This window comes from Strongyloides ratti (genome assembly GCF_001040885.1).
Source record: "Strongyloides ratti genome assembly S_ratti_ED321, chromosome : 1".
In the NCBI taxonomy this organism is placed as follows: domain Eukaryota; kingdom Metazoa; phylum Nematoda; class Chromadorea; order Rhabditida; family Strongyloididae; genus Strongyloides; species Strongyloides ratti.
Window position 1 is genome coordinate 3,032,072 of NC_037307.1, and position 18,736 is coordinate 3,050,807.

The 18,736-nt window shown below is 21.7% G+C and overlaps 10 protein-coding genes across 10 annotated transcripts; 4 read left to right on the forward strand and 6 right to left on the reverse strand.

Annotated features, from left to right (window-relative positions):
- Nucleotides 1-87: 87 nt before the first annotated feature.
- Nucleotides 88-1,037, forward strand: SRAE_1000097000 (Delta(3,5)-Delta(2,4)-dienoyl-CoA isomerase, mitochondrial; the record flags this gene model as incomplete). Its single annotated transcript, XM_024647867.1, has 2 exons — nt 88-269; nt 311-1,037. The coding sequence occupies 2 exons, from the start codon at nt 88-90 to the stop codon at nt 1,035-1,037; spliced, it is 909 nt and encodes a 302-aa protein (XP_024501902.1).
- A 363-nt stretch (nt 1,038-1,400) lies between these two features.
- SRAE_1000097100 (RNA-dependent RNA polymerase, eukaryotic-type family-containing protein) lies at nt 1,401-6,132 on the forward strand (the record flags this gene model as incomplete). The annotated part of the gene is made up of 3 exons (XM_024647868.1): nt 1,401-1,717; nt 1,755-5,431; nt 5,513-6,132. 3 exons carry the CDS (start codon nt 1,401-1,403, stop codon nt 6,130-6,132), a joined length of 4,614 nt encoding a protein of 1,537 aa, XP_024501903.1.
- Nucleotides 6,133-6,277: 145 nt separating this feature from the next.
- On the reverse strand, nt 6,278-6,865 carry SRAE_1000097200 (Hypothetical protein; the record flags this gene model as incomplete). Its single annotated transcript, XM_024647869.1, has 1 exon — nt 6,278-6,865. One exon carries the CDS (start codon nt 6,863-6,865, stop codon nt 6,278-6,280), a length of 588 nt encoding a protein of 195 aa, XP_024501904.1.
- Nucleotides 6,866-9,141: 2,276 nt separating this feature from the next.
- SRAE_1000097300 (Hypothetical protein) lies at nt 9,142-9,574 on the forward strand (the record flags this gene model as incomplete). Its single annotated transcript, XM_024647870.1, has 3 exons — nt 9,142-9,157; nt 9,214-9,260; nt 9,308-9,574. 3 exons carry the CDS (start codon nt 9,142-9,144, stop codon nt 9,572-9,574), a joined length of 330 nt encoding a protein of 109 aa, XP_024501905.1.
- Nucleotides 9,575-11,057: 1,483 nt separating this feature from the next.
- On the reverse strand, nt 11,058-11,424 carry SRAE_1000097400 (Hypothetical protein; the record flags this gene model as incomplete). The annotated part of the gene is made up of 2 exons (XM_024647871.1): nt 11,058-11,210; nt 11,263-11,424. 2 exons carry the CDS (start codon nt 11,422-11,424, stop codon nt 11,058-11,060), a joined length of 315 nt encoding a protein of 104 aa, XP_024501906.1.
- A 1,036-nt stretch (nt 11,425-12,460) lies between these two features.
- On the reverse strand, nt 12,461-13,280 carry SRAE_1000097500 (Hypothetical protein; the record flags this gene model as incomplete). Its single annotated transcript, XM_024647872.1, has 2 exons — nt 12,461-13,211; nt 13,261-13,280. 2 exons carry the CDS (start codon nt 13,278-13,280, stop codon nt 12,461-12,463), a joined length of 771 nt encoding a protein of 256 aa, XP_024501907.1.
- Nucleotides 13,281-14,088: 808 nt separating this feature from the next.
- SRAE_1000097600 (Hypothetical protein) lies at nt 14,089-14,566 on the reverse strand (the record flags this gene model as incomplete). The annotated part of the gene is made up of 3 exons (XM_024647873.1): nt 14,089-14,198; nt 14,246-14,393; nt 14,459-14,566. The coding sequence occupies 3 exons, from the start codon at nt 14,564-14,566 to the stop codon at nt 14,089-14,091; spliced, it is 366 nt and encodes a 121-aa protein (XP_024501908.1).
- Nucleotides 14,567-15,721: 1,155 nt separating this feature from the next.
- On the forward strand, nt 15,722-16,172 carry SRAE_1000097700 (DAN domain-containing protein; the record flags this gene model as incomplete). The annotated part of the gene is made up of 2 exons (XM_024647875.1): nt 15,722-15,900; nt 15,965-16,172. 2 exons carry the CDS (start codon nt 15,722-15,724, stop codon nt 16,170-16,172), a joined length of 387 nt encoding a protein of 128 aa, XP_024501909.1.
- A 158-nt stretch (nt 16,173-16,330) lies between these two features.
- On the reverse strand, nt 16,331-17,598 carry SRAE_1000097800 (Hypothetical protein; the record flags this gene model as incomplete). The annotated part of the gene is made up of 3 exons (XM_024647876.1): nt 16,331-16,517; nt 16,566-16,903; nt 17,041-17,598. The coding sequence occupies 3 exons, from the start codon at nt 17,596-17,598 to the stop codon at nt 16,331-16,333; spliced, it is 1,083 nt and encodes a 360-aa protein (XP_024501910.1).
- A 144-nt stretch (nt 17,599-17,742) lies between these two features.
- Nucleotides 17,743-18,702, reverse strand: SRAE_1000097900 (Cysteine/histidine-rich domain and CS domain and HSP20-like chaperone domain-containing protein; the record flags this gene model as incomplete). Its single annotated transcript, XM_024647877.1, has 2 exons — nt 17,743-18,593; nt 18,633-18,702. The coding sequence occupies 2 exons, from the start codon at nt 18,700-18,702 to the stop codon at nt 17,743-17,745; spliced, it is 921 nt and encodes a 306-aa protein (XP_024501911.1).
- Nucleotides 18,703-18,736: the final 34 nt, after the last annotated feature.

Sequence of the window (18,736 nt, forward strand, 5' to 3'; positions counted from 1 at the left end):
AATATTATATAAAAATTGATAAAATATATATAAATAAAGTTATAAATAATATTTTTTTAAAAAATTAAATAATAAATTTTAATAAAAATGTTATGTAAACATATGGTAAAACATTATTGTTCTAAATCATTTTCTAGAAGTATTTCAATTTCTAAACTTGAAAAACCAATATTAAAAGATATTAATCTTAATGAGGTAAAACCTAGTGTTTTTAATGTTGAACTTAATAGAGCCAAACAAATGAATACTTTTACACCTGAATTTTGGTTGTAAGTTTTTTTTTTTAAATTAATTATATACTTTTTTTTAGTGAACTTAAATCAGTAATAACTTATTTATCTCAATACTCGGGTTGTAGATCAATTGTTCTTAGTGGAGCTGGAAAATCATTTACATCAGGTATTGATTTAAAGGAAGCTTTATCACAAGTTACGGATTTATTAAATGATTCAACATTAGATATTGCTAGAAAAGGACGTATATTAATGAATATTATTGGAGAAATTCAAGATTGTTATTCAATATTAGAAAGATGTCCAAAACCCATAATTAGTTCTATTCATTCTCATTGTATTGGTGCTGGAGTAAATATGATTTGTGGAACAGATATTAGATATGCCTCAAAAGATGCCATTTTTAATATTAAAGAAGTTGATGTTGGGATGACTGCTGATATTGGAGTATTGAATAGAATTCAAAAAATTGTTGGTAATGATTCATTAACAAGAGAACTTTCATATACAGCTAGAGATTTCAATGCAGATGAGGCATTAAAACTTGGTTTAATATCAAAAATTTTTGACAACAAACAAGATTGTTTTGAAGGTGCTATAGAAACAGCCAAATTAATTGCTGAAAAAAGTCCAGTAGGTGTTCAGGGAACAAAAATAGCTCTTAATCATGCAAGAAATCATAGTATTGAGGATTCATTAGAGTTTATTAAAATTTGGAATGCTTCACAATTATTAACTGAAGATTTAGAAGTTGCTGCTAAAGGTTTTTTAACAAAGAAAAAAGTTTCTTTTAATAATGTTTAATTATATAAATTTGAAGTTTAAAATTTTTTTATTATCTTTTATATATAAATTTAAATTAAAAGGTACATCTACCCACTATCAAATATGTGCTAAATTTATGGTTTAAATTATTTGCTTTTATTAAATGTCATTGTTTATATATAAAAGTTCTTTATCATAAAATTTATATTGATACTAGATAAATTAAACTATTATATATATAAAAAAAATTTATTCTTTAATACTATATATTTTTTTAACTAATAATTTGTTTTATGACAAAAATTTTGAAGCACTTCTAAATTTTTTCTTTCATGAATATTTTATTTTTGTCTAAAGTTCACATAACTATATCTTTTTAGATTATTTTTATATTCAAATAATATGATCACTTTAGAAAACATTCGAATTATATTTAAACTATTTTTGAATGACAGTTCAAATGTTGAGAAACTTAAAATTATTTTAAATGATTGCATATCAGAATCATCGACAAATCTTCAAAAAATAGGTGATGTTGCATATATTGATAATCATTTTCTTGATTCAGAAATGCATGTATTATGTAAATGTAATTTTGGTTTTCTTGAATCTGGTGATTTTTTTGAATACTTACAATTATTAAAATTAAAATTTAAACTATTAAACATAAATTTTGCTATCGGAATAGAAAAGTTTTTAAATAATTATACATCTTTTGAGTATGTCAAAATTTCTATTTTATATTTAATTTTTTAGAATTTGTAATACAAATATTTGTGTACAAAATTTTGGTTGGGGAACATATTATTATCCAGAAATTTTTTATGATCATTATAATGTTGACGAGAGATGGTCTAATCAGTACAATGATTATAACATAAAATTTAAAAAATTTTTCAATATAAAGTATCAAAATATCAAGTTAATTTATGCTAATTTTTATCATGATATACATAAACTTAATGTTTTTTTTTCCATTCCACCATGTAATAAAGATAGTCAATTTAAACAAACAGAAAATACAATTAGCAAGTTAACTTTAGATTATAGAAATATAAATCGTGTTGCAATATCAGATATAATTTTAAGTAAAAAATTAAAAAATTATTATATTGTAACATTTAATTTTTGGTTATTTAATCCAATTAAAATAGAGACATATCAAGAAATTTCAGAATCATTTGATGAAAAAATAAAAAAATATTGGAAATGGAATCAGGTACGAACATTTTGTGATGATGACAATATTATTGAAGTTATCCATGAATCATCTATTTTTTATCTTACATTAGAATTGTCTAAAAATGAGATGGTAAATATAATTGAAAGATTTTGTACATTAATAAGTAGAAATTTAGAATTTGTTTGTTGGAAGAAAATAAACTTATCAATTACAAGTCTAGTTAAAAAACCATTAGATGATAAAATTTTGAAGAAGAAATTATTAAAAAATGGATCCTTTGAATTGTCATATTTAATTGAAACTATTTTATCAATGGGTCTTCTTACTAAAGTAGATCTTTTAATTTCTCAAGAAAAAAGAGATACATTTATTGAAAATGTTTTATCATGTTATCAAGAAAACAATAAAATTACTTTATTAGCTCTTGAAAATATTATTAAAAGAATTGAAAGAATGTTTTTTGTTAAGAATATTTGTAAAATGTTTCAATTAATTTATAAAAACGAATCAGAAAATGAATATTTGGTGGATGATTTTATTGAAGAAGACATTGACCAGAATATTTTTTATGTTAGAAAAGTTATTGTAACTCCAACTAGAACTCTATTTAAAATTCCTACAGCAATGATTGGAAATAGGGTTATGAGGCAATATGATCCAACAGGAGAAAAAATGCTTAAAGTTATTTTTCGAACTGACAATTTAAGATCAACAAAAGAAATTGGAAGTGATTGTATTTTAACAGAAATTATTAACAAATATCTTGATAAGGGTATTATTGTTGGTGGATTTATATATAATTTTCTTGGTGCTTCAAATTCACAAATTCGCGATGGTGGTTGTTATTTTTTTAGAGGATCTAAATATGATATGATATCTATAAGAGAAGGTTTAGGATCTATCAAACAAGAGGCTATTCCAAAAATGATGGGACGACTTGGGCAATGTTTTACACAATCATTTTTAGCAAAAAATGCTATTATTGCAAATGATAAATATGTTAAAGATAACGATTATTTTACCCCTGTATGGAAAGATTCAGGTGAAAAAGAATATTGTTTTTCTGATGGTTGTGGAATGATATCTAATGAGATGGGTAGAAAAATAGTATCAAGTTTTAAAAATATATTTAACCAATCAAGTACATGTTATCAATTTCGTTTTAGGGGTTACAAAGGTGTTCTTGTAAAATATTCTACTCTTGATAAGGTCAATCAAATGGCTATTGATAAAAAAATTTCAATTAAAAATATTGGAAGAATTAATAATGATAATTTGTGGACTAATGACTTTTCTGTTGATTGTGTTTTTAGATATTCACAATGTAAATTTAGGGGACTTTTAAAAGACTGCCAACTTGAAATAGTTAAATCATCGAAACCTCAAGAACTTAGTTTAAATAGACCTTTAATTAATGTATTGGATCAAGTTTCAAAATTACAATCATATGAATGCAACAAAAGAATATGTTATAGAATTAATGAATTATTTGAAAAACATATTTCATCAATCATTTCAATTTTTTTACATGAAAAAAATGCCTATGAAACATTATCAAATATGTCTTTAAAATATTTTGGTATTAGAAAGTTAAATAATCACAAGTTGATTTCATTTCACAAGGAAATATTTTTTAAAAATATACTTAAAAATTATGCAATATATCAAATTAAAGATAATTTAAAAAAGTTAAAAATAAAAATTCCAACAAATCTTGGAAGATTAATGTTTGGTGTTATTGATGAAACTGGATCTCTTGAATATGGCCAAGTATTTATTCAATACAGTTTAAATATAAATTCTTCCTCCAAGAAAACTAAAAATAAAGATGATAAAAAAGTACATTTAGGTAAAGTAATGATAACAAAAAGTCCAACTATTGTGGCAGGTGATGTTAGAATCTTTGAGGCTGTTGATGTTAATTTACTTCATGATCTTGTTGATGTAATTGTTTTCCCACGTGATGGTCCATTTCCACACACAACAGAGATGGCTGGAAGTGACTTGGATGGTGATGAGTATTCAGTAATTTTTGATGAAGAACTTTTTTTTGAATATAACATGAAACCATTTGACTTTGATGTTGGTACATCAACTAATGAAGTAGTCAATGGAATTAAGGATCACAAAGATTTTGATGATAGAATGAAAGAATTTATGCTTACCTACCTGACATCTGATAATGTTGGAGTTTTAGCATCATCTCATCTTATTCAATCAGATTTTTTTGGTATAAATTCAGAAGTTTGTAAGAGAATTGCCATTAAACATAATATAGCTATTGATTTTCAAAAGACAGGAAAATTTCCTCAACCTTTAACTAAAGAATGGGAAAATGATATTCCTCCGGAGGTACCTTCTGTTGTTGCTGAATTTTTTGATGGTAATATATCTAAAATGCCATCATATAAATCTAGTCGGTTAATTAGTCAATTATACAATCGTTTAAATAAATTAGAAACTCTTTTAGAATCTTCAGATTTATTATTACAAGATGAAGAATATACTAAAAATCCTTTAATTTCAATTAATGGTTGGGAAAAATATAATGACTTAGCAATGAAATATTATATTAAATATTCAACAGCTATAATAAATTTAATGGATACATTTGAAATACACGATGAGTCAGAACTTTTTTGTGGTTATAGAATAAATAGTAATTATAATAATATTAATGATATCACAAATAGATTAAGTTATCAAAATATAAATTTTTTGATTCAAAAAAAGTTAACCTTAATAATATATAAAATTAAAACTGAAATACTTGAAACATTTTGTCCATTAGAACATTTTTATGATGTTATTCCTGATATAAATGATTATGAAAATATAAAAAGAATTTTAGAGAATCCATTATCAAATTATCCTAAAGAATTAGAAGAATTTGTTGTTGCTGGATATAACATTTTATATGACTCTACTAAAAAAGATATTATAAAAATATATTCTTTTCCATGGATTTTTTGGGATGTTTTAAAGAAAATTGCATTTATTAATTACTATAATAATTGTAATATTATTTCACTTTCATATCCTACATTTCATGATTTATTAACAAAATATATAATGGAATGGTATTTATCTATCAATGAAAAAGATAAAGTTTTAAAAAAATTAGTTACAGAAGATGAAGAATTAAAAATATGTTTAGAATATATAAAATGTTATAAAAATTTAAATATATTACTTACATTTTTACTTTCATGGAGTAAATTAAATAATCTTAACATAAAAATTAAAGAAGGTATGCTTCTTGTTTTATTTATTCAATGTTTATGTGGTTTATATAATGAATATAATAGTGATTTAACTTATGGATTTATAGATAAATTATCAGATTTATCTGAAGAAGAAATAAAAAATAGTTTTGATATTAATTCTTCAATTGGTGGTATTGGTAAACATTTTTTAAATATTTTATTCATTTTAAGTTCTTTTAAATTTATGAAGTTAGATCATATATATGGATGGGAAATGGATATGGAATGTGGGTATTTTTTATTACAAGAACATTGTTATCTCATTCATCAAGCTGCAGAAAAAACAATTAATAGTTTAGTTTTTTATCATGCATTTGATATATTACCACAATTTAAAAATAAATGTAATAATTTACAAGATTGTAAAAGTTATCATTCTATGTATGTATATCTTCCAAAAAATATGAAATGCCATGAATCATATATTTTTGATAGAGTTAAAAATATTTCTGGACTGGAAGCATTAAAATATAGAAAAGAAAACTATTATTTTAATGGATGTAAAGAAACAACATTATGGATTGTAACACCAGTTGGTACATATGATGCATATTTAAAGTTTAAACAATTTATTAAAGTAGATGTTTCTACAAGTTTTATAATTTCAGAAAAGCATAATTTTCCTTATGTATTGGGACTTAAACTTTATGAAAAAATAATAAATCGACCAGTAGTAATGAGTTAAAAGTTTCAAAATAATTTATTAACATTTTTTCTAAACTTTTATAACAAAATAAAATAAAATTTTTTTTTAAAAAATATAACTAAATTAATAGAAATATTATATTTGTTTTATATAATTTTACTTTTTTAATGTATAGCAAAAAAAATTATTCATTAATAAAATATGAAACTCCACATGGTTCAATAAAACTACTATTACTTTCTTTATCAAATAAGTATATAGATTTTGCATTATTAAGTTGAACTTCTTTAAAATAATCATAAATTATTATACTATCATTTGTATATTTTACCAAAGTAAGAATATTTTTATTCTTACAATTTTTATGTTCTGGAATTTGTAAATTATTTCTATTGTATTTTGAAGTATATGATACTAAATTTGGTACAGATTTCCATCGTACATTTATACTCCATGTCAAAACTTTTCCCTTAAAAATACCATCACTAATAGTAATTTTTTTACAATAATCATTAATCTTCAATGAATAATCGGCTTCATTTAAATTAAAAAAAATTTTGTGTAATGTAATGTCTTTAGAGGATAAATTTTTGTTACTCGAAATTTTTTCTATTTCATTTTCAAGAGAAAATACATCAATAATCTCATTTTTTCTATAATTTTTACTTGGACATTTGACTAGAATTAAATCAGAATCTTTTTGAACTTTATATATTTTATTGAAATTGTACATTACTCCCTCAAATAGATATTCCTCATTATAACTTAACATGGAACATCTACAATGATATATAACAAATGATATTAGAAAATATATTTTTAAAAAATTGATTATCCTGTATTTCATTTTAAGTATACTAAAAAAAAACATTATCTGTGTTAAAAAAAATTTATAAAGAAAATAAATTTCATTTAAAAGTAATTAATAAAAGTTATAAAAAAAGAATCTTTTTTAAAAAATATAGTTGTGAATGATAACAAAAAAAAGACTATATACATTTTTGAAAAAATGTTATTAATACATATTTTATTCAAAATTTTTTTTTATTTTCATTTACAATTAATGGTTTTAAAAAAAAATTGACAAGAAAACTATAGATAGGTAAAAAATATACTTACAAAGTTTTTTTCTAAAGATAATTAACAATATTAATAATAATAAAATATTTATAAATTATTTATCAATTTATAACTTTAATTTTATATTTAACTCATTTGATCTATATTTAAAATTAAAATGTAAATTGGAAAGATATAACAAAAAAAATTTTAATATATATTATATGCATTTTTAGTGATTAAAATTATTATATCTATCTTGATATACTAGAGTTGTTGACTGATTGAATTATTAAAATATAAATAAAGTTTATTTTTACTTTAGATTAAAAAAAATGAATTCAAGGATAAAAATTCAAAAATTATATAAATTCTGCATTTTTTAAAATGAAACTTGAATTCTATCTTCAATGATAGTTGAAATTAAAAAAATTTCTTTTTAAAAAAATACAATAATAGAGTATTTATCTTAACTAAAATTAAAGTCAAATCTTTTTTATATTGATACAAAAAAATGCTGTTAAAATATTTTTAAGATTTTAAAAGTTTATTTTTTAAATCAATTAATAAAAACATAACTTGTGATTTGAATAAATTTATTTATTTTTTAAATAAAATATACTTATATTTTTATTTTATAAATTTAATAAACTACAAAATATTGATCGTAATGTATTGACAAAAAAAAATTGTTATCTAAGATATTAAATTAAAAAAAATACTTAAAAATTTATTTTTTAATTTTTAATTTTAAAATATATTTATATATATTATTATAGAAATAAAAAAAATAGGAATATCAAACTAATACTTTATTTTAAATGATAAATATGGTGGTAGATGTCAACACAATGAAGTTATTTAGAATTTATGGTGTTTACTATGTGAAACCATGTTGAAATTGTTTATTTGTTTTAATTTAATATCTTTTTCTGAATTTATTTTTTGAATTTGCTTTTTAATAGTTTTTATTTTTGTACATTTCCATAGTGATTTCTTTTATCATTTTTAATTTACTATTTTTTTTAACAACCATTAATAATAAATTTTTTTTTCTATTTGACACTTTTCCTCTTTTATAACATTTTATTTCATGATATATTGTTTAATTTTTTTCTCACTTTTTTACTCTTATCTCAATTTGGAATCTTTTTTTTTATTTTATTTTTAAAAAATAAACTATAAAATTATAATATTTTAACAATAAATTATTAAACAAAAATTTTATATAAATAAAATTGATAAGATCGATAAATACCATTAAATCAACAATAGAAATATGAAGCTAATACAAAAAACTCTTACATTTTTTTTAAATATTAAATAAAAAGTATTTTTTTTCACACTAAATATGTTGATATCAAAATATATCTATAATTAAAATCAAAAATATTTATAATATAATTTAATCAAATAAAACAACAATGTCATAAAAATAATTTACTTTTTATTCTTATCATTTTAATAAAATAGAATTTAAGAGAAAAAAAATTTTAATGAAATTTAGTTTTAAAATACTGTGATTATAATACAATATTATATCATTAATATATAAGTTTATAAAATAATGTAAAATATAATTGTTAGTGATGTGGAGATTTAAATTTTTTATAAAATCAGAAAGTAATACTTTAAGTGATAATTGTTATTTATTTAAATTAATTTTTTTTTTATTATTGTTTAAAGTTTAACTGATTATAAAGTAAAATTTGATTATTACGCTTCTGTATTTCTTATATTATAATATTTTTTTTAAAAAAAAATTTCCATATTTTAAAGTAATTATCAAATTTTGCTTAAATATAAATATTTTGAGTATTAAAAAAATTTTTTTATTGTATATCATTTAACATGAATATTAAAAATATTTTTTTGTATTCCTTGATTATAATTTTAATTAAATTATATTGTGTTAGGAGTCAGATTGATGGTCCAATAAATGTAAATAATAGCCAAAATGTAAACAATGGTAATAAACTTACTGGCAAAATGGATTCAAATACAGGTATATTATAGTTAGAATATTTGTTATAAATAAATTTTTTAAACTTTTAATTTTAGATGCTAAGCTTGTTGGAAACAATAACAATAGAATTGCAACAAAAGATGTAAAAAATTCAATAATTTATATAATAATTTTTATTTATTTTTATAGGAAACTAAAATTAAAGATAATGATTTATTATTTGCAATAGGTGGAGCTCTTTTAGGTACAATTCTTGTTGCTATAGCTATTGTAGCTATTATTTTTATTATTTTTAAGAGGGAACGAAAAGCTAGAATATTAAGGTATGCAGCAAATGCAACAGATCCTGCAAATGAACTTCCAAAAAGAACTTTTACTGGTAAAAAAGAAAATACTTTTAGTAAAAAAGATACTAAACAAAAATTTTCTACAAACAAAGTATCAATGCCAAAATAAGAAATTTTAAATCAATAATATATATATATATATATATAAATATAATTAATAAATGGTTTTTGGACACTTATATATTTTTTGCAAATAATGATTCATAGAATAATGCTCTAACTAAAGATAAATCTAAAATTTAGAAATATAATATTATAAACAAAACTTTTTTTCTTGAAATGTACAGTTGTAATGATCGTGTAGTTAAAAAATTGCTTTGTATATCAAAAAAATAAAAACTTATATTTATAAGATTAATTTTTAAATATTTATTATTTTTTTAACCCCTTTTAAAAAACTTATGTCTCAAATCAACTGTTATAAATTTTGTATTCAGAAATGTTATCATAATTAAATTGTGAATAAATTATAATATTAATCTTAAATTAGTATTCCTGATTATCAATTACCAAAACACTTTTAAAAAATATATTAATATTTCACTGAAAAAACTTGTATAAATTTTTAATAAAATTGTCCATGAAATACTTAAAATTATCTTTAGAAAATATTTTTATAGAAAATTTACTTTCATGATACTTTTGTTTTTAGAATTTTAATTAAATAGTTATTTTTTTAAACCATCTATATTATTCGTGAAAATGTGTCTTAATTTCTTAATTTATAACTATTTATAAATTATAACATTAAGATAATATTTTCCTTCATAAAATCTTCAGAAATTTTTCTATACTACAATTAACTTTTTTTTTAATTTATAAAATCAGTTTAAAATAGATAAAATTTATAGATATAGTTATTATATTAGAAAAAAAAATATAATTAATAAATATAATTTAGTAATTATCAGTGAATTTAAAATTTTTATCTTTTAATAAAAAAAAAAATTCTTATGTGGAAATAATTAAATGTTTGAAAATCATTAAACAACACTTAGCAATATTATTACCATTAAAGTAATTACCTTTTTTTTAAAAGTTCAAACTTCATTTTCAATTTTTTTATACAAATCATTAAAGTATTAATGTAAATTGAAGTTATCACTAAATATTATGATTATTTTTTGCATATAATATGTTTTTAATAATAATCACATTTTTTAATTTTAAATTATGCTTTTCTTTATTTTTCAGACTATTATGCATTTATTTTGTATATAGACATTTATTTTTATTACCACATCAACAAATGACAACTAATAATAAGCCATTACAACAACCAAAAAAAAAATTATTTTAATTAAGATAAAAAAAATTCTTGAAAAAAAAAATTATATAATTAAACAAAAAAAAATATATTATACCTTTATATTTATAAAAAAAAAAAATAGAAACAAAAGTATTAGCAATATTTATATCAATATATGAGGTGCTTAATTTATCAAAACAATGACAACAATTTATATTAAATCTTCTGTGTTTAGAATGGAAATAATTCTTTTTTTTTATATAAAAATATCAAAAAAAATAATCACATTTTAAAATATTTATTTTTTATTCATTAAAAAAAACCATTAAATTTAGTATAATACTCACATACCATTAAAGAAAGGTCTGGGTCTAAATTGAGCTTTGCAATATTTAGTGCACTTATCAATCATACATTTTTTAATTAAATTTAATGTATTCAAAGCTTCCTCTTCATTATTTTCACCTGGTATATGTCCCAATTTTTCAGATGCATCCTAAAATTATAATAATTAAATTTTTTTTTATTCAAATTTTAATATTTTTTACCTCAGCTTCAGCATTCCAACAATTTAGTTTACAACATTTACAAGATTCTTTTTGATTTTCAGGAATCTTACCATCAGGGCAATCATCATCATTAGCATTGATAGCAGTTAAACTGATAAGAAGTATAAAACTGCATAGAATAGCAAATAAAATGTTTCTCATTTTTTAATAATAACTTTTTTACAAATATAAATATATATTTATCTAAAAAAGAATGAATAAAGATAAGTAAAATTATATTTGTATACTTATAAAAAAAAAAGATGGATATAATATATAAAATAACAAATTTCAAAGATAAGTGCCTTAGTTAATGCAAAAAGTTTTCTGTATATTAACACTAATTAGATAACCATTACGTCACTACACAATAAAAAAAAAGAAAAAATTTTTATCCTTAAATAACATTATTAAAAATTTTGAAATACTAAAAATCAAAAAAAAAAAAAAAGAATATAATAATTAATAATATAAAATAGAATTATAAATAGGATATGCATCTTAAAATAACATAGCATCTAATTTTATGGTCAAATTATAATAGACATATCATAAAGAACATTGACATTTATCTTAAAAAATCAAATTAATATAGAATAAATAAAGGCAAAAATTAAATTATTAATAACTATTGTATTTAAATTTTAATAAATACATTTTATTTTTTAGAAATATTGAATTTTAAAAAAAAAAAGATATACATACTTTTAAAAATTTTATTAAGTTTTATTAAATAAACTTATGAAACTTGTTAAAATATATTATTATCAAAAATTATTATTTAATTTTATCACTAATAAAATTTTTTTATTATATATAGTAGATTACTTATAGCTATAACTATATAAGATTAAAAAATATAATAAAAGAAAAATGAACAATAAAGCATAAAATAAAATAGGTGGGGTTTCATTAGAAACTTTTAAATAGAATATGTATATAATAAGATATAAAAAGGAGGAGTTTTTTTTTTAAAATTATTTTTAAAATTACTAATTTTTTAAGAAACAGGATAATTAAATTAAGCAACCCCATTCTTTTGTTATTTTAAGAGGAAAAGTTTATTTTTAACAAGATACATAATGATGAAAGTTTTTATTTTTTAAACAATATTTAAAAAAAAAAAGTACTTAATATATACAGATAACGTCATTAGGATATATGCCTAGAATAATTAGTACTTGACGTGACTATATGCTTAATTGAACTCCTTTTCACTTATCTTTTTTGTAAGTGTTTTTTCTTTCTTAGAACCATAACCAAATGTTCCTTGAAGAAAAGATGTATATCTTGGAAAGACATAAGGATATGAAGATGGAACTAATCTTTCATAAACTCCACAAGGTGGAACACTACATGGTGCTTGTGGAATAATAACTGGAGATGGTTGAAGAATTGGCATTGGTTGATATATTTGTGGACATGGTGGAATTCCACATGCAGGGAATGGAGATGGTACAGCAACTGGAACTGGTGCTGGAGCTTGACATGGTGGTATAGCACATGTAGGAATTGGAGCAGGTACAGCAACTGGTACTGGTGCTGGAGGTGGACATGGTGGTAATGAACAAGCTGGAATTGGAGCAGGTTCTGGTACTGGAACTGGTTCAGGAATTGGTGCTGGAGCTGGAGCAGGACATGGTGGAATTGTACATGTTATTGAAATTACTTGTGTAGGACATGGAGGAATACCACATGAGATTGGAGAACTTGGTATTGGATTTCCAGCAGGATAAGATGGTTGACTATATGGATATTGTGGTATAACAGGTCCTGGACCCATTTGAGGTATTCCAGTACCAGGAGAAACAACACTACCAGGAGATACACCATCTCCAACTGGTTGTTGTCCAATTACAGGTCCTGGACCTTTTGGAATATAAGCACTTTGCCTATAATTAGCTGCATATTGACCAAAAGAAGCAACAATAATTGTACTTAGTATAAAGCTACAATAAAAATAATGAATCAAATAATTAAATATACTTAAAAACTTACTAATTAAAAAACATATTCATTGATATTAAATCTTATAAACTTAATAATTTTAAATTTCAAAATGTATTCCTTTATATACTACAAAATCCTACAACTTCCATACTAGTTCCAAAACAAGAATTAAAAATTTGACAAAGCATTTTAGTATATTTCTATTTTTTCAATAAATAAACTGTCACCCTGTAACTATTAAATGTCCAGTCTACTGTTATCATAAGTGGATAGTAAAAAAAAAGTTGACGCAGCATCTAATACTTGAAAGCTGTCATTTTTAAAGAAAAATTATTTGTTTAAATGAAGATTAGAAAAAAAAAATTTTTTTTTTATTTAATATTTATTTTATTAATATAAATATATATATTATATTTTTTAAAGAATCAAGAAAAAAAAAAGTTGTAATAAATTATTAATAAAAATAAATAAATTGTGAACAAATAAAATGACGTATCTAAATCAAATTATTTCCACTTTTATCTTTCATTTCTTTCTTTTAATTTTTAACTTTCAAGAAGTAATAGTAATTTTATCATGTTTCTTTGATAATAATTGAAATAGAAAAAAAAAATGATATATAAGTATTTAGTTTATTTTATTTATAAAAATTTTTTTTTCTATATCAGGAAATATAGTATGTGTAACAGTGATTAAGTTAGAAATATAATAATTGAAAAAATATAGAAATGGCATTATAAAGTAAAATTAAAATGGATTGAAGAGAAAATAAATAGATTTATTTAGATATAAGATATTTCTTATTTTATTGTAATAATTTGATTTTTCATTTGAGATAAACAAAAAAAAGCATTTAATATTATTTAATTTTTTTTTTTATAAAGGTGTAATGTTTCGTGGTATTTTGAATGGTGGAATAAAATTGGTTGTTGAAGATTGGCACATCATAAAATTATGATTATGTACCTGTGGAAATGTATTAGAAACTAAAAATAATACATTTTTGTCAGCATATTTAATGTAAAAACATTACCAATAAAATTTTTTTGATAATTTTTTTCTTCATAATTTTTTTCAACTAAAAGATTCTTTTTACTATTACTTTCTAGTGAGGAATACATTATAGAAAATTTTCTTTTCATTGGTTGTTGTTTTTTTTTTAAATTACTATTTAATAATTTCTTAAAATATAATTATTAATTTTTTTAATATTTTGATCATTATGTTAAATAAAAAAAAAACTTACAGTATATTTAGCAATAGGTGATAATTTATTTGAGATATCCATATTTCTTTCTATCTGTTCAGCTAGTTTTTTTTCATTAAAATTATTAACCATTACAGGATGTGACATCAAATTGTTGGTATCAAAGTAATGTGTGGCATAATTAGGGTTATTATAATAATTTGTATGATAGTTGCAATAGTGATATGTCATTGCATGACTAAAACTATCCATATCAAAAAATTAAAAAATAGTACACTTATAATTTAGAGTGTTAAGTAAAAAATAAAAGCTTAAAATATTACTAAAAAAATGTTACTTTTAATGTTTGTTTTTTTCTAAATTCTAAAATTGAGATAAGAAAATAAGATTATGTTAAAATTATTAATATATATGTATCAATTTATATATTCAACATTCGTATCTTTTTTAAAAAAAAAGCAAAGCAACATAAACTATTCATTGAAATGGAAGAATTCATTTTTTGATATCATTTTTTATTACTTAATTAAAGAGTATCTTAGTCTTAATGTATCTTAATATTTTTATCAGCATATGTTAGTGATTTTATCATTCACTTTATAGTTTCATTTTTATATTATCTTGTTAGATTTTATTCCATTTTTTTTAAATTCTTTTTATCATTAATTTTAAATAATTATAATTATTTTTATTTATCTTTCTTTATGTAAACAATCTCCAAGTTGATGAATAGTTTCAAAATTTATCATCTAATATAAATATTGAAATGGCTCCAGAATTGTAAAAAATTTACAATGAAATTTTTTTTATCTTTATTTATATTAATGATATTATAAATATCAATATTAATAAAGTTAATTTAATCCTTTCTTGGTATCATATAATAATATTAATATAATGGCGCCCCATTTTTTTAAAAAGATAATTATCTGCTACTGTAATATCATTATCATTAAGAATACAATAAATGTATAATATATATGATAGGTGAAAAGTTATTAATAAATCTATTTTTTCTACAAATTATTAATTATTGATAAGAAACTTTATGTAGATTAAATTTTGTTACAACTTTTATATTTTTTATAATATTAATCAAGATAAGTTATGATCTTCAAAACATTTATATTAATTTCATTAATAGTTTTGATTATTTATTCCTTACCATTATTTCACCAAAATTCATTACCTAATAATGTTATTAATAGAAATATTTTTGGTTTAAGCACAAATGATACAGAATATTCCAATAAAAATTTTCTAAATGAAAGAAAAGCTAAAATATCTAAAGAAACTTTTCATATGTTAAAGACTGGAAGAGGACACATTAGTAAAAAAAAATATAAAAAAAGAAAAGGAAAATTTCAAGTATCAGTTGAAAATATTTCTAGTTTCCCTCAATATAACTCAATATGTAAGACTGAAAAAATTAATGTACTAGTAAATTACAATAATTGCATTTCACAAGAAATAACAAGCGAGTAAGTTTTTTTATCATATAACCAATACACATTCAATAAATGAATATATTTTTTAATCATATAGATATTGCTATGGAACTTGTTATTCTATTTTTATACCAAAAATACTCCAAAGAAAAATAAAAGAATCCTTTCAAACAGTGTCCTCCTGTGTTCCTGTTAAATATGAAATAATAAAAATACGTTTAGAGTGCCCAAATCAGTCACCAGATCATGTATATCGAAATATTGTAAAAGTAAATTCATGTTCATGTAAACAATTTTTTCCATGATACAAAAAATAAGTGTTTATTTACTACAACAAAGAAAAAAAAAATTTAGTATATAGATATAATTTAATCTATGATCTCTACATTAATTAGAACATGTTAATTACTACATCATATGCTAAAAATATTCTAATAATACTTTTAAAAAATAAGACAATAAATTATTCCTTTCCTTTGGATGGAAAAACTAAAACATTTGATAACATGAAAGAATAGTCCGGAAGAGAATTATAAAGAATCTTCTCTTCATACGTTAATGAATCATATGATATCATTTCCTCATCTACAATATCATCTCCCGTCTTCTTCTGCGATACATTTTGAAGTAATTCATCAATATTTGTCATTCTACAAAAAAAAAATTAATTAATTAATATAAAAATTTAACAAACATACGCTTTAACTGAATCGTTGTATTCATTTACTGAAGATATCAAACCAAAGGCATATAAATCATTTTGAAGTGAGTATGTTGGATTTTCTACAGAACAATTTTCATTCTTTGAATTGAAGAAAAAATCATAATCAAGAATATCATTTTGAGAATTTTTATATTTACAACTTATAGGATTTTCTAAACCAGATTTCTCCCAATCAAAAGACACAGGTGGTATATCATTTTGTAAATTATCCTTTTCTAAATCAGATGTTAATTCTCCTTGAATTTCATTCTTCTGACCAATTTCATTTGATGATGTAAGTGAAGTAAAAAAATCCAAAGTATTAGGTACGACCTGAAGAATGTTTTAAAAAAGCTTGTCAAAACATTTTATAAGTGACGAAATATAAGTAAATATATATATACACAATATAAATACAAAAATTTAAATACAAACACAAACACAAGTAAAGGCATCTAATCATTGATTACTTTTTTAGCACTCATTTGTAAAGCTCCGAGAAATGAATTATAACTTTGGGATTTAGCAAGTGAAAATCCTAAAGCTCTAGTTTCTTCAACTATTCTCAAATCTTTCCAAATATTTGTAAATAAACTATTACCCTTAGATATTTCAGTATCTTCTTTGTCACATTCTTTAAGAAGATCGTATATTTTTACACCAACTTCAGAACCATTTATATGATTAAAATCTTCCTCAATACAAAATATGGAATTATCAGATAAAAGTTCACCCAAAGAGGGTAAATTAACCTGAGGAGAAATTACCTCATTTTGAGAACTTTTAAATTCATCGAAATTTCCAAATTTTTCTGTACTTGAGTTTATATTTTCTCCATTCATTGAACCATCAGACGTTTGAGGTTGAGGAGCACTCTCAAACTCAGCAAAATCTCCAAATTCATCTTCATCATCATTTGCAGGTGGATTATTATCAAAGTTACTACTAGTGTTTTCTACATTATTTTCTTCAGTTAATTTACCATTACTAGTCACTTCTTCTGTCGCCGCCGCCGAATCATTTTCCATTGCAGTTATCTTAATAATATATTCTATAAAAAACAAAATATTAGAAATATCAAAGGTTTTTTTAACCATTGAGTAAACGCAAGAGAAAAATAAATAATAAAAACAAACAATTATTATATTACAATAATGAGAAATTATAGTAAATTAAGCTTGATAACAAAGTCTTGGCCAGGTGATTTCGTTAAGTTGTTTTAAAACTATTTCAATTTTTCTTTCACTCATATTAACTTTACTTTCACTTGGTATAATCTCACCGAACAACTCATAACTCAATACAGCTTCTTTATCACCAAATTCATAAGAAATATCACATTCAAGTAAAAGACCATTACTTTTAATCTTACATGATGATGGCAATGCTCCTTTACAATAGAGATTAACATGAATAAATCCAAATCTACTAAACCAGTCATGACGTATATTGTTAACTTTTTCATTCTTCTTCCAACAATGATCGCCACGTGTGCAACCTTCTTGTTCAAGGAATGATTGGAAATTTGATGTTTTACGTTCACAACAACTCCAATATTTCATACCTTCATGAAAAACAGCTGTTCCAGGATGATGAAGACAAATAGTAGCATTTGCTTCTGGTCCACTATATGTCATCGTACACCCAGAATTTCTACAAGCAGATCCAACCACAACATCACCACTTTCACCTTCTTTTATTTTACTTTTCTCCAAATCTATAGCCTTCAACAAACCAGATGTAGGTTCAATATTTAATAAAACAAATTCTTTTCCCTCCATATTTCTTTCAGCTGGTTTATTTAAACCACTCCATTGAATAACTTGATCCTTAGGTTCTGGACGGATGGCTTGATTTGAAGATAATTTTACGGCATCTACAGGCTTCTCCGCAGAATGAGGTCCTTTAGTACATCCAGGATAACTTAACCATGTTCCAAAGTCACAACTTTTTTTATCACAACATTTCCAAATTTTTAATGCATCGTGGAAAATTGGGGGTCCAGGATGATAAATACATGAATCTGTAAAATATAAAAAAAATTACACATATATAAATCTACCTGGTCCATTATCATCAATGTTAAATTCTTTTCCACAGCCTTTATTGTAACAAGTAACCATTGGAGACATATCTATTAGGTGATACACTTGAATCTGAAACCAA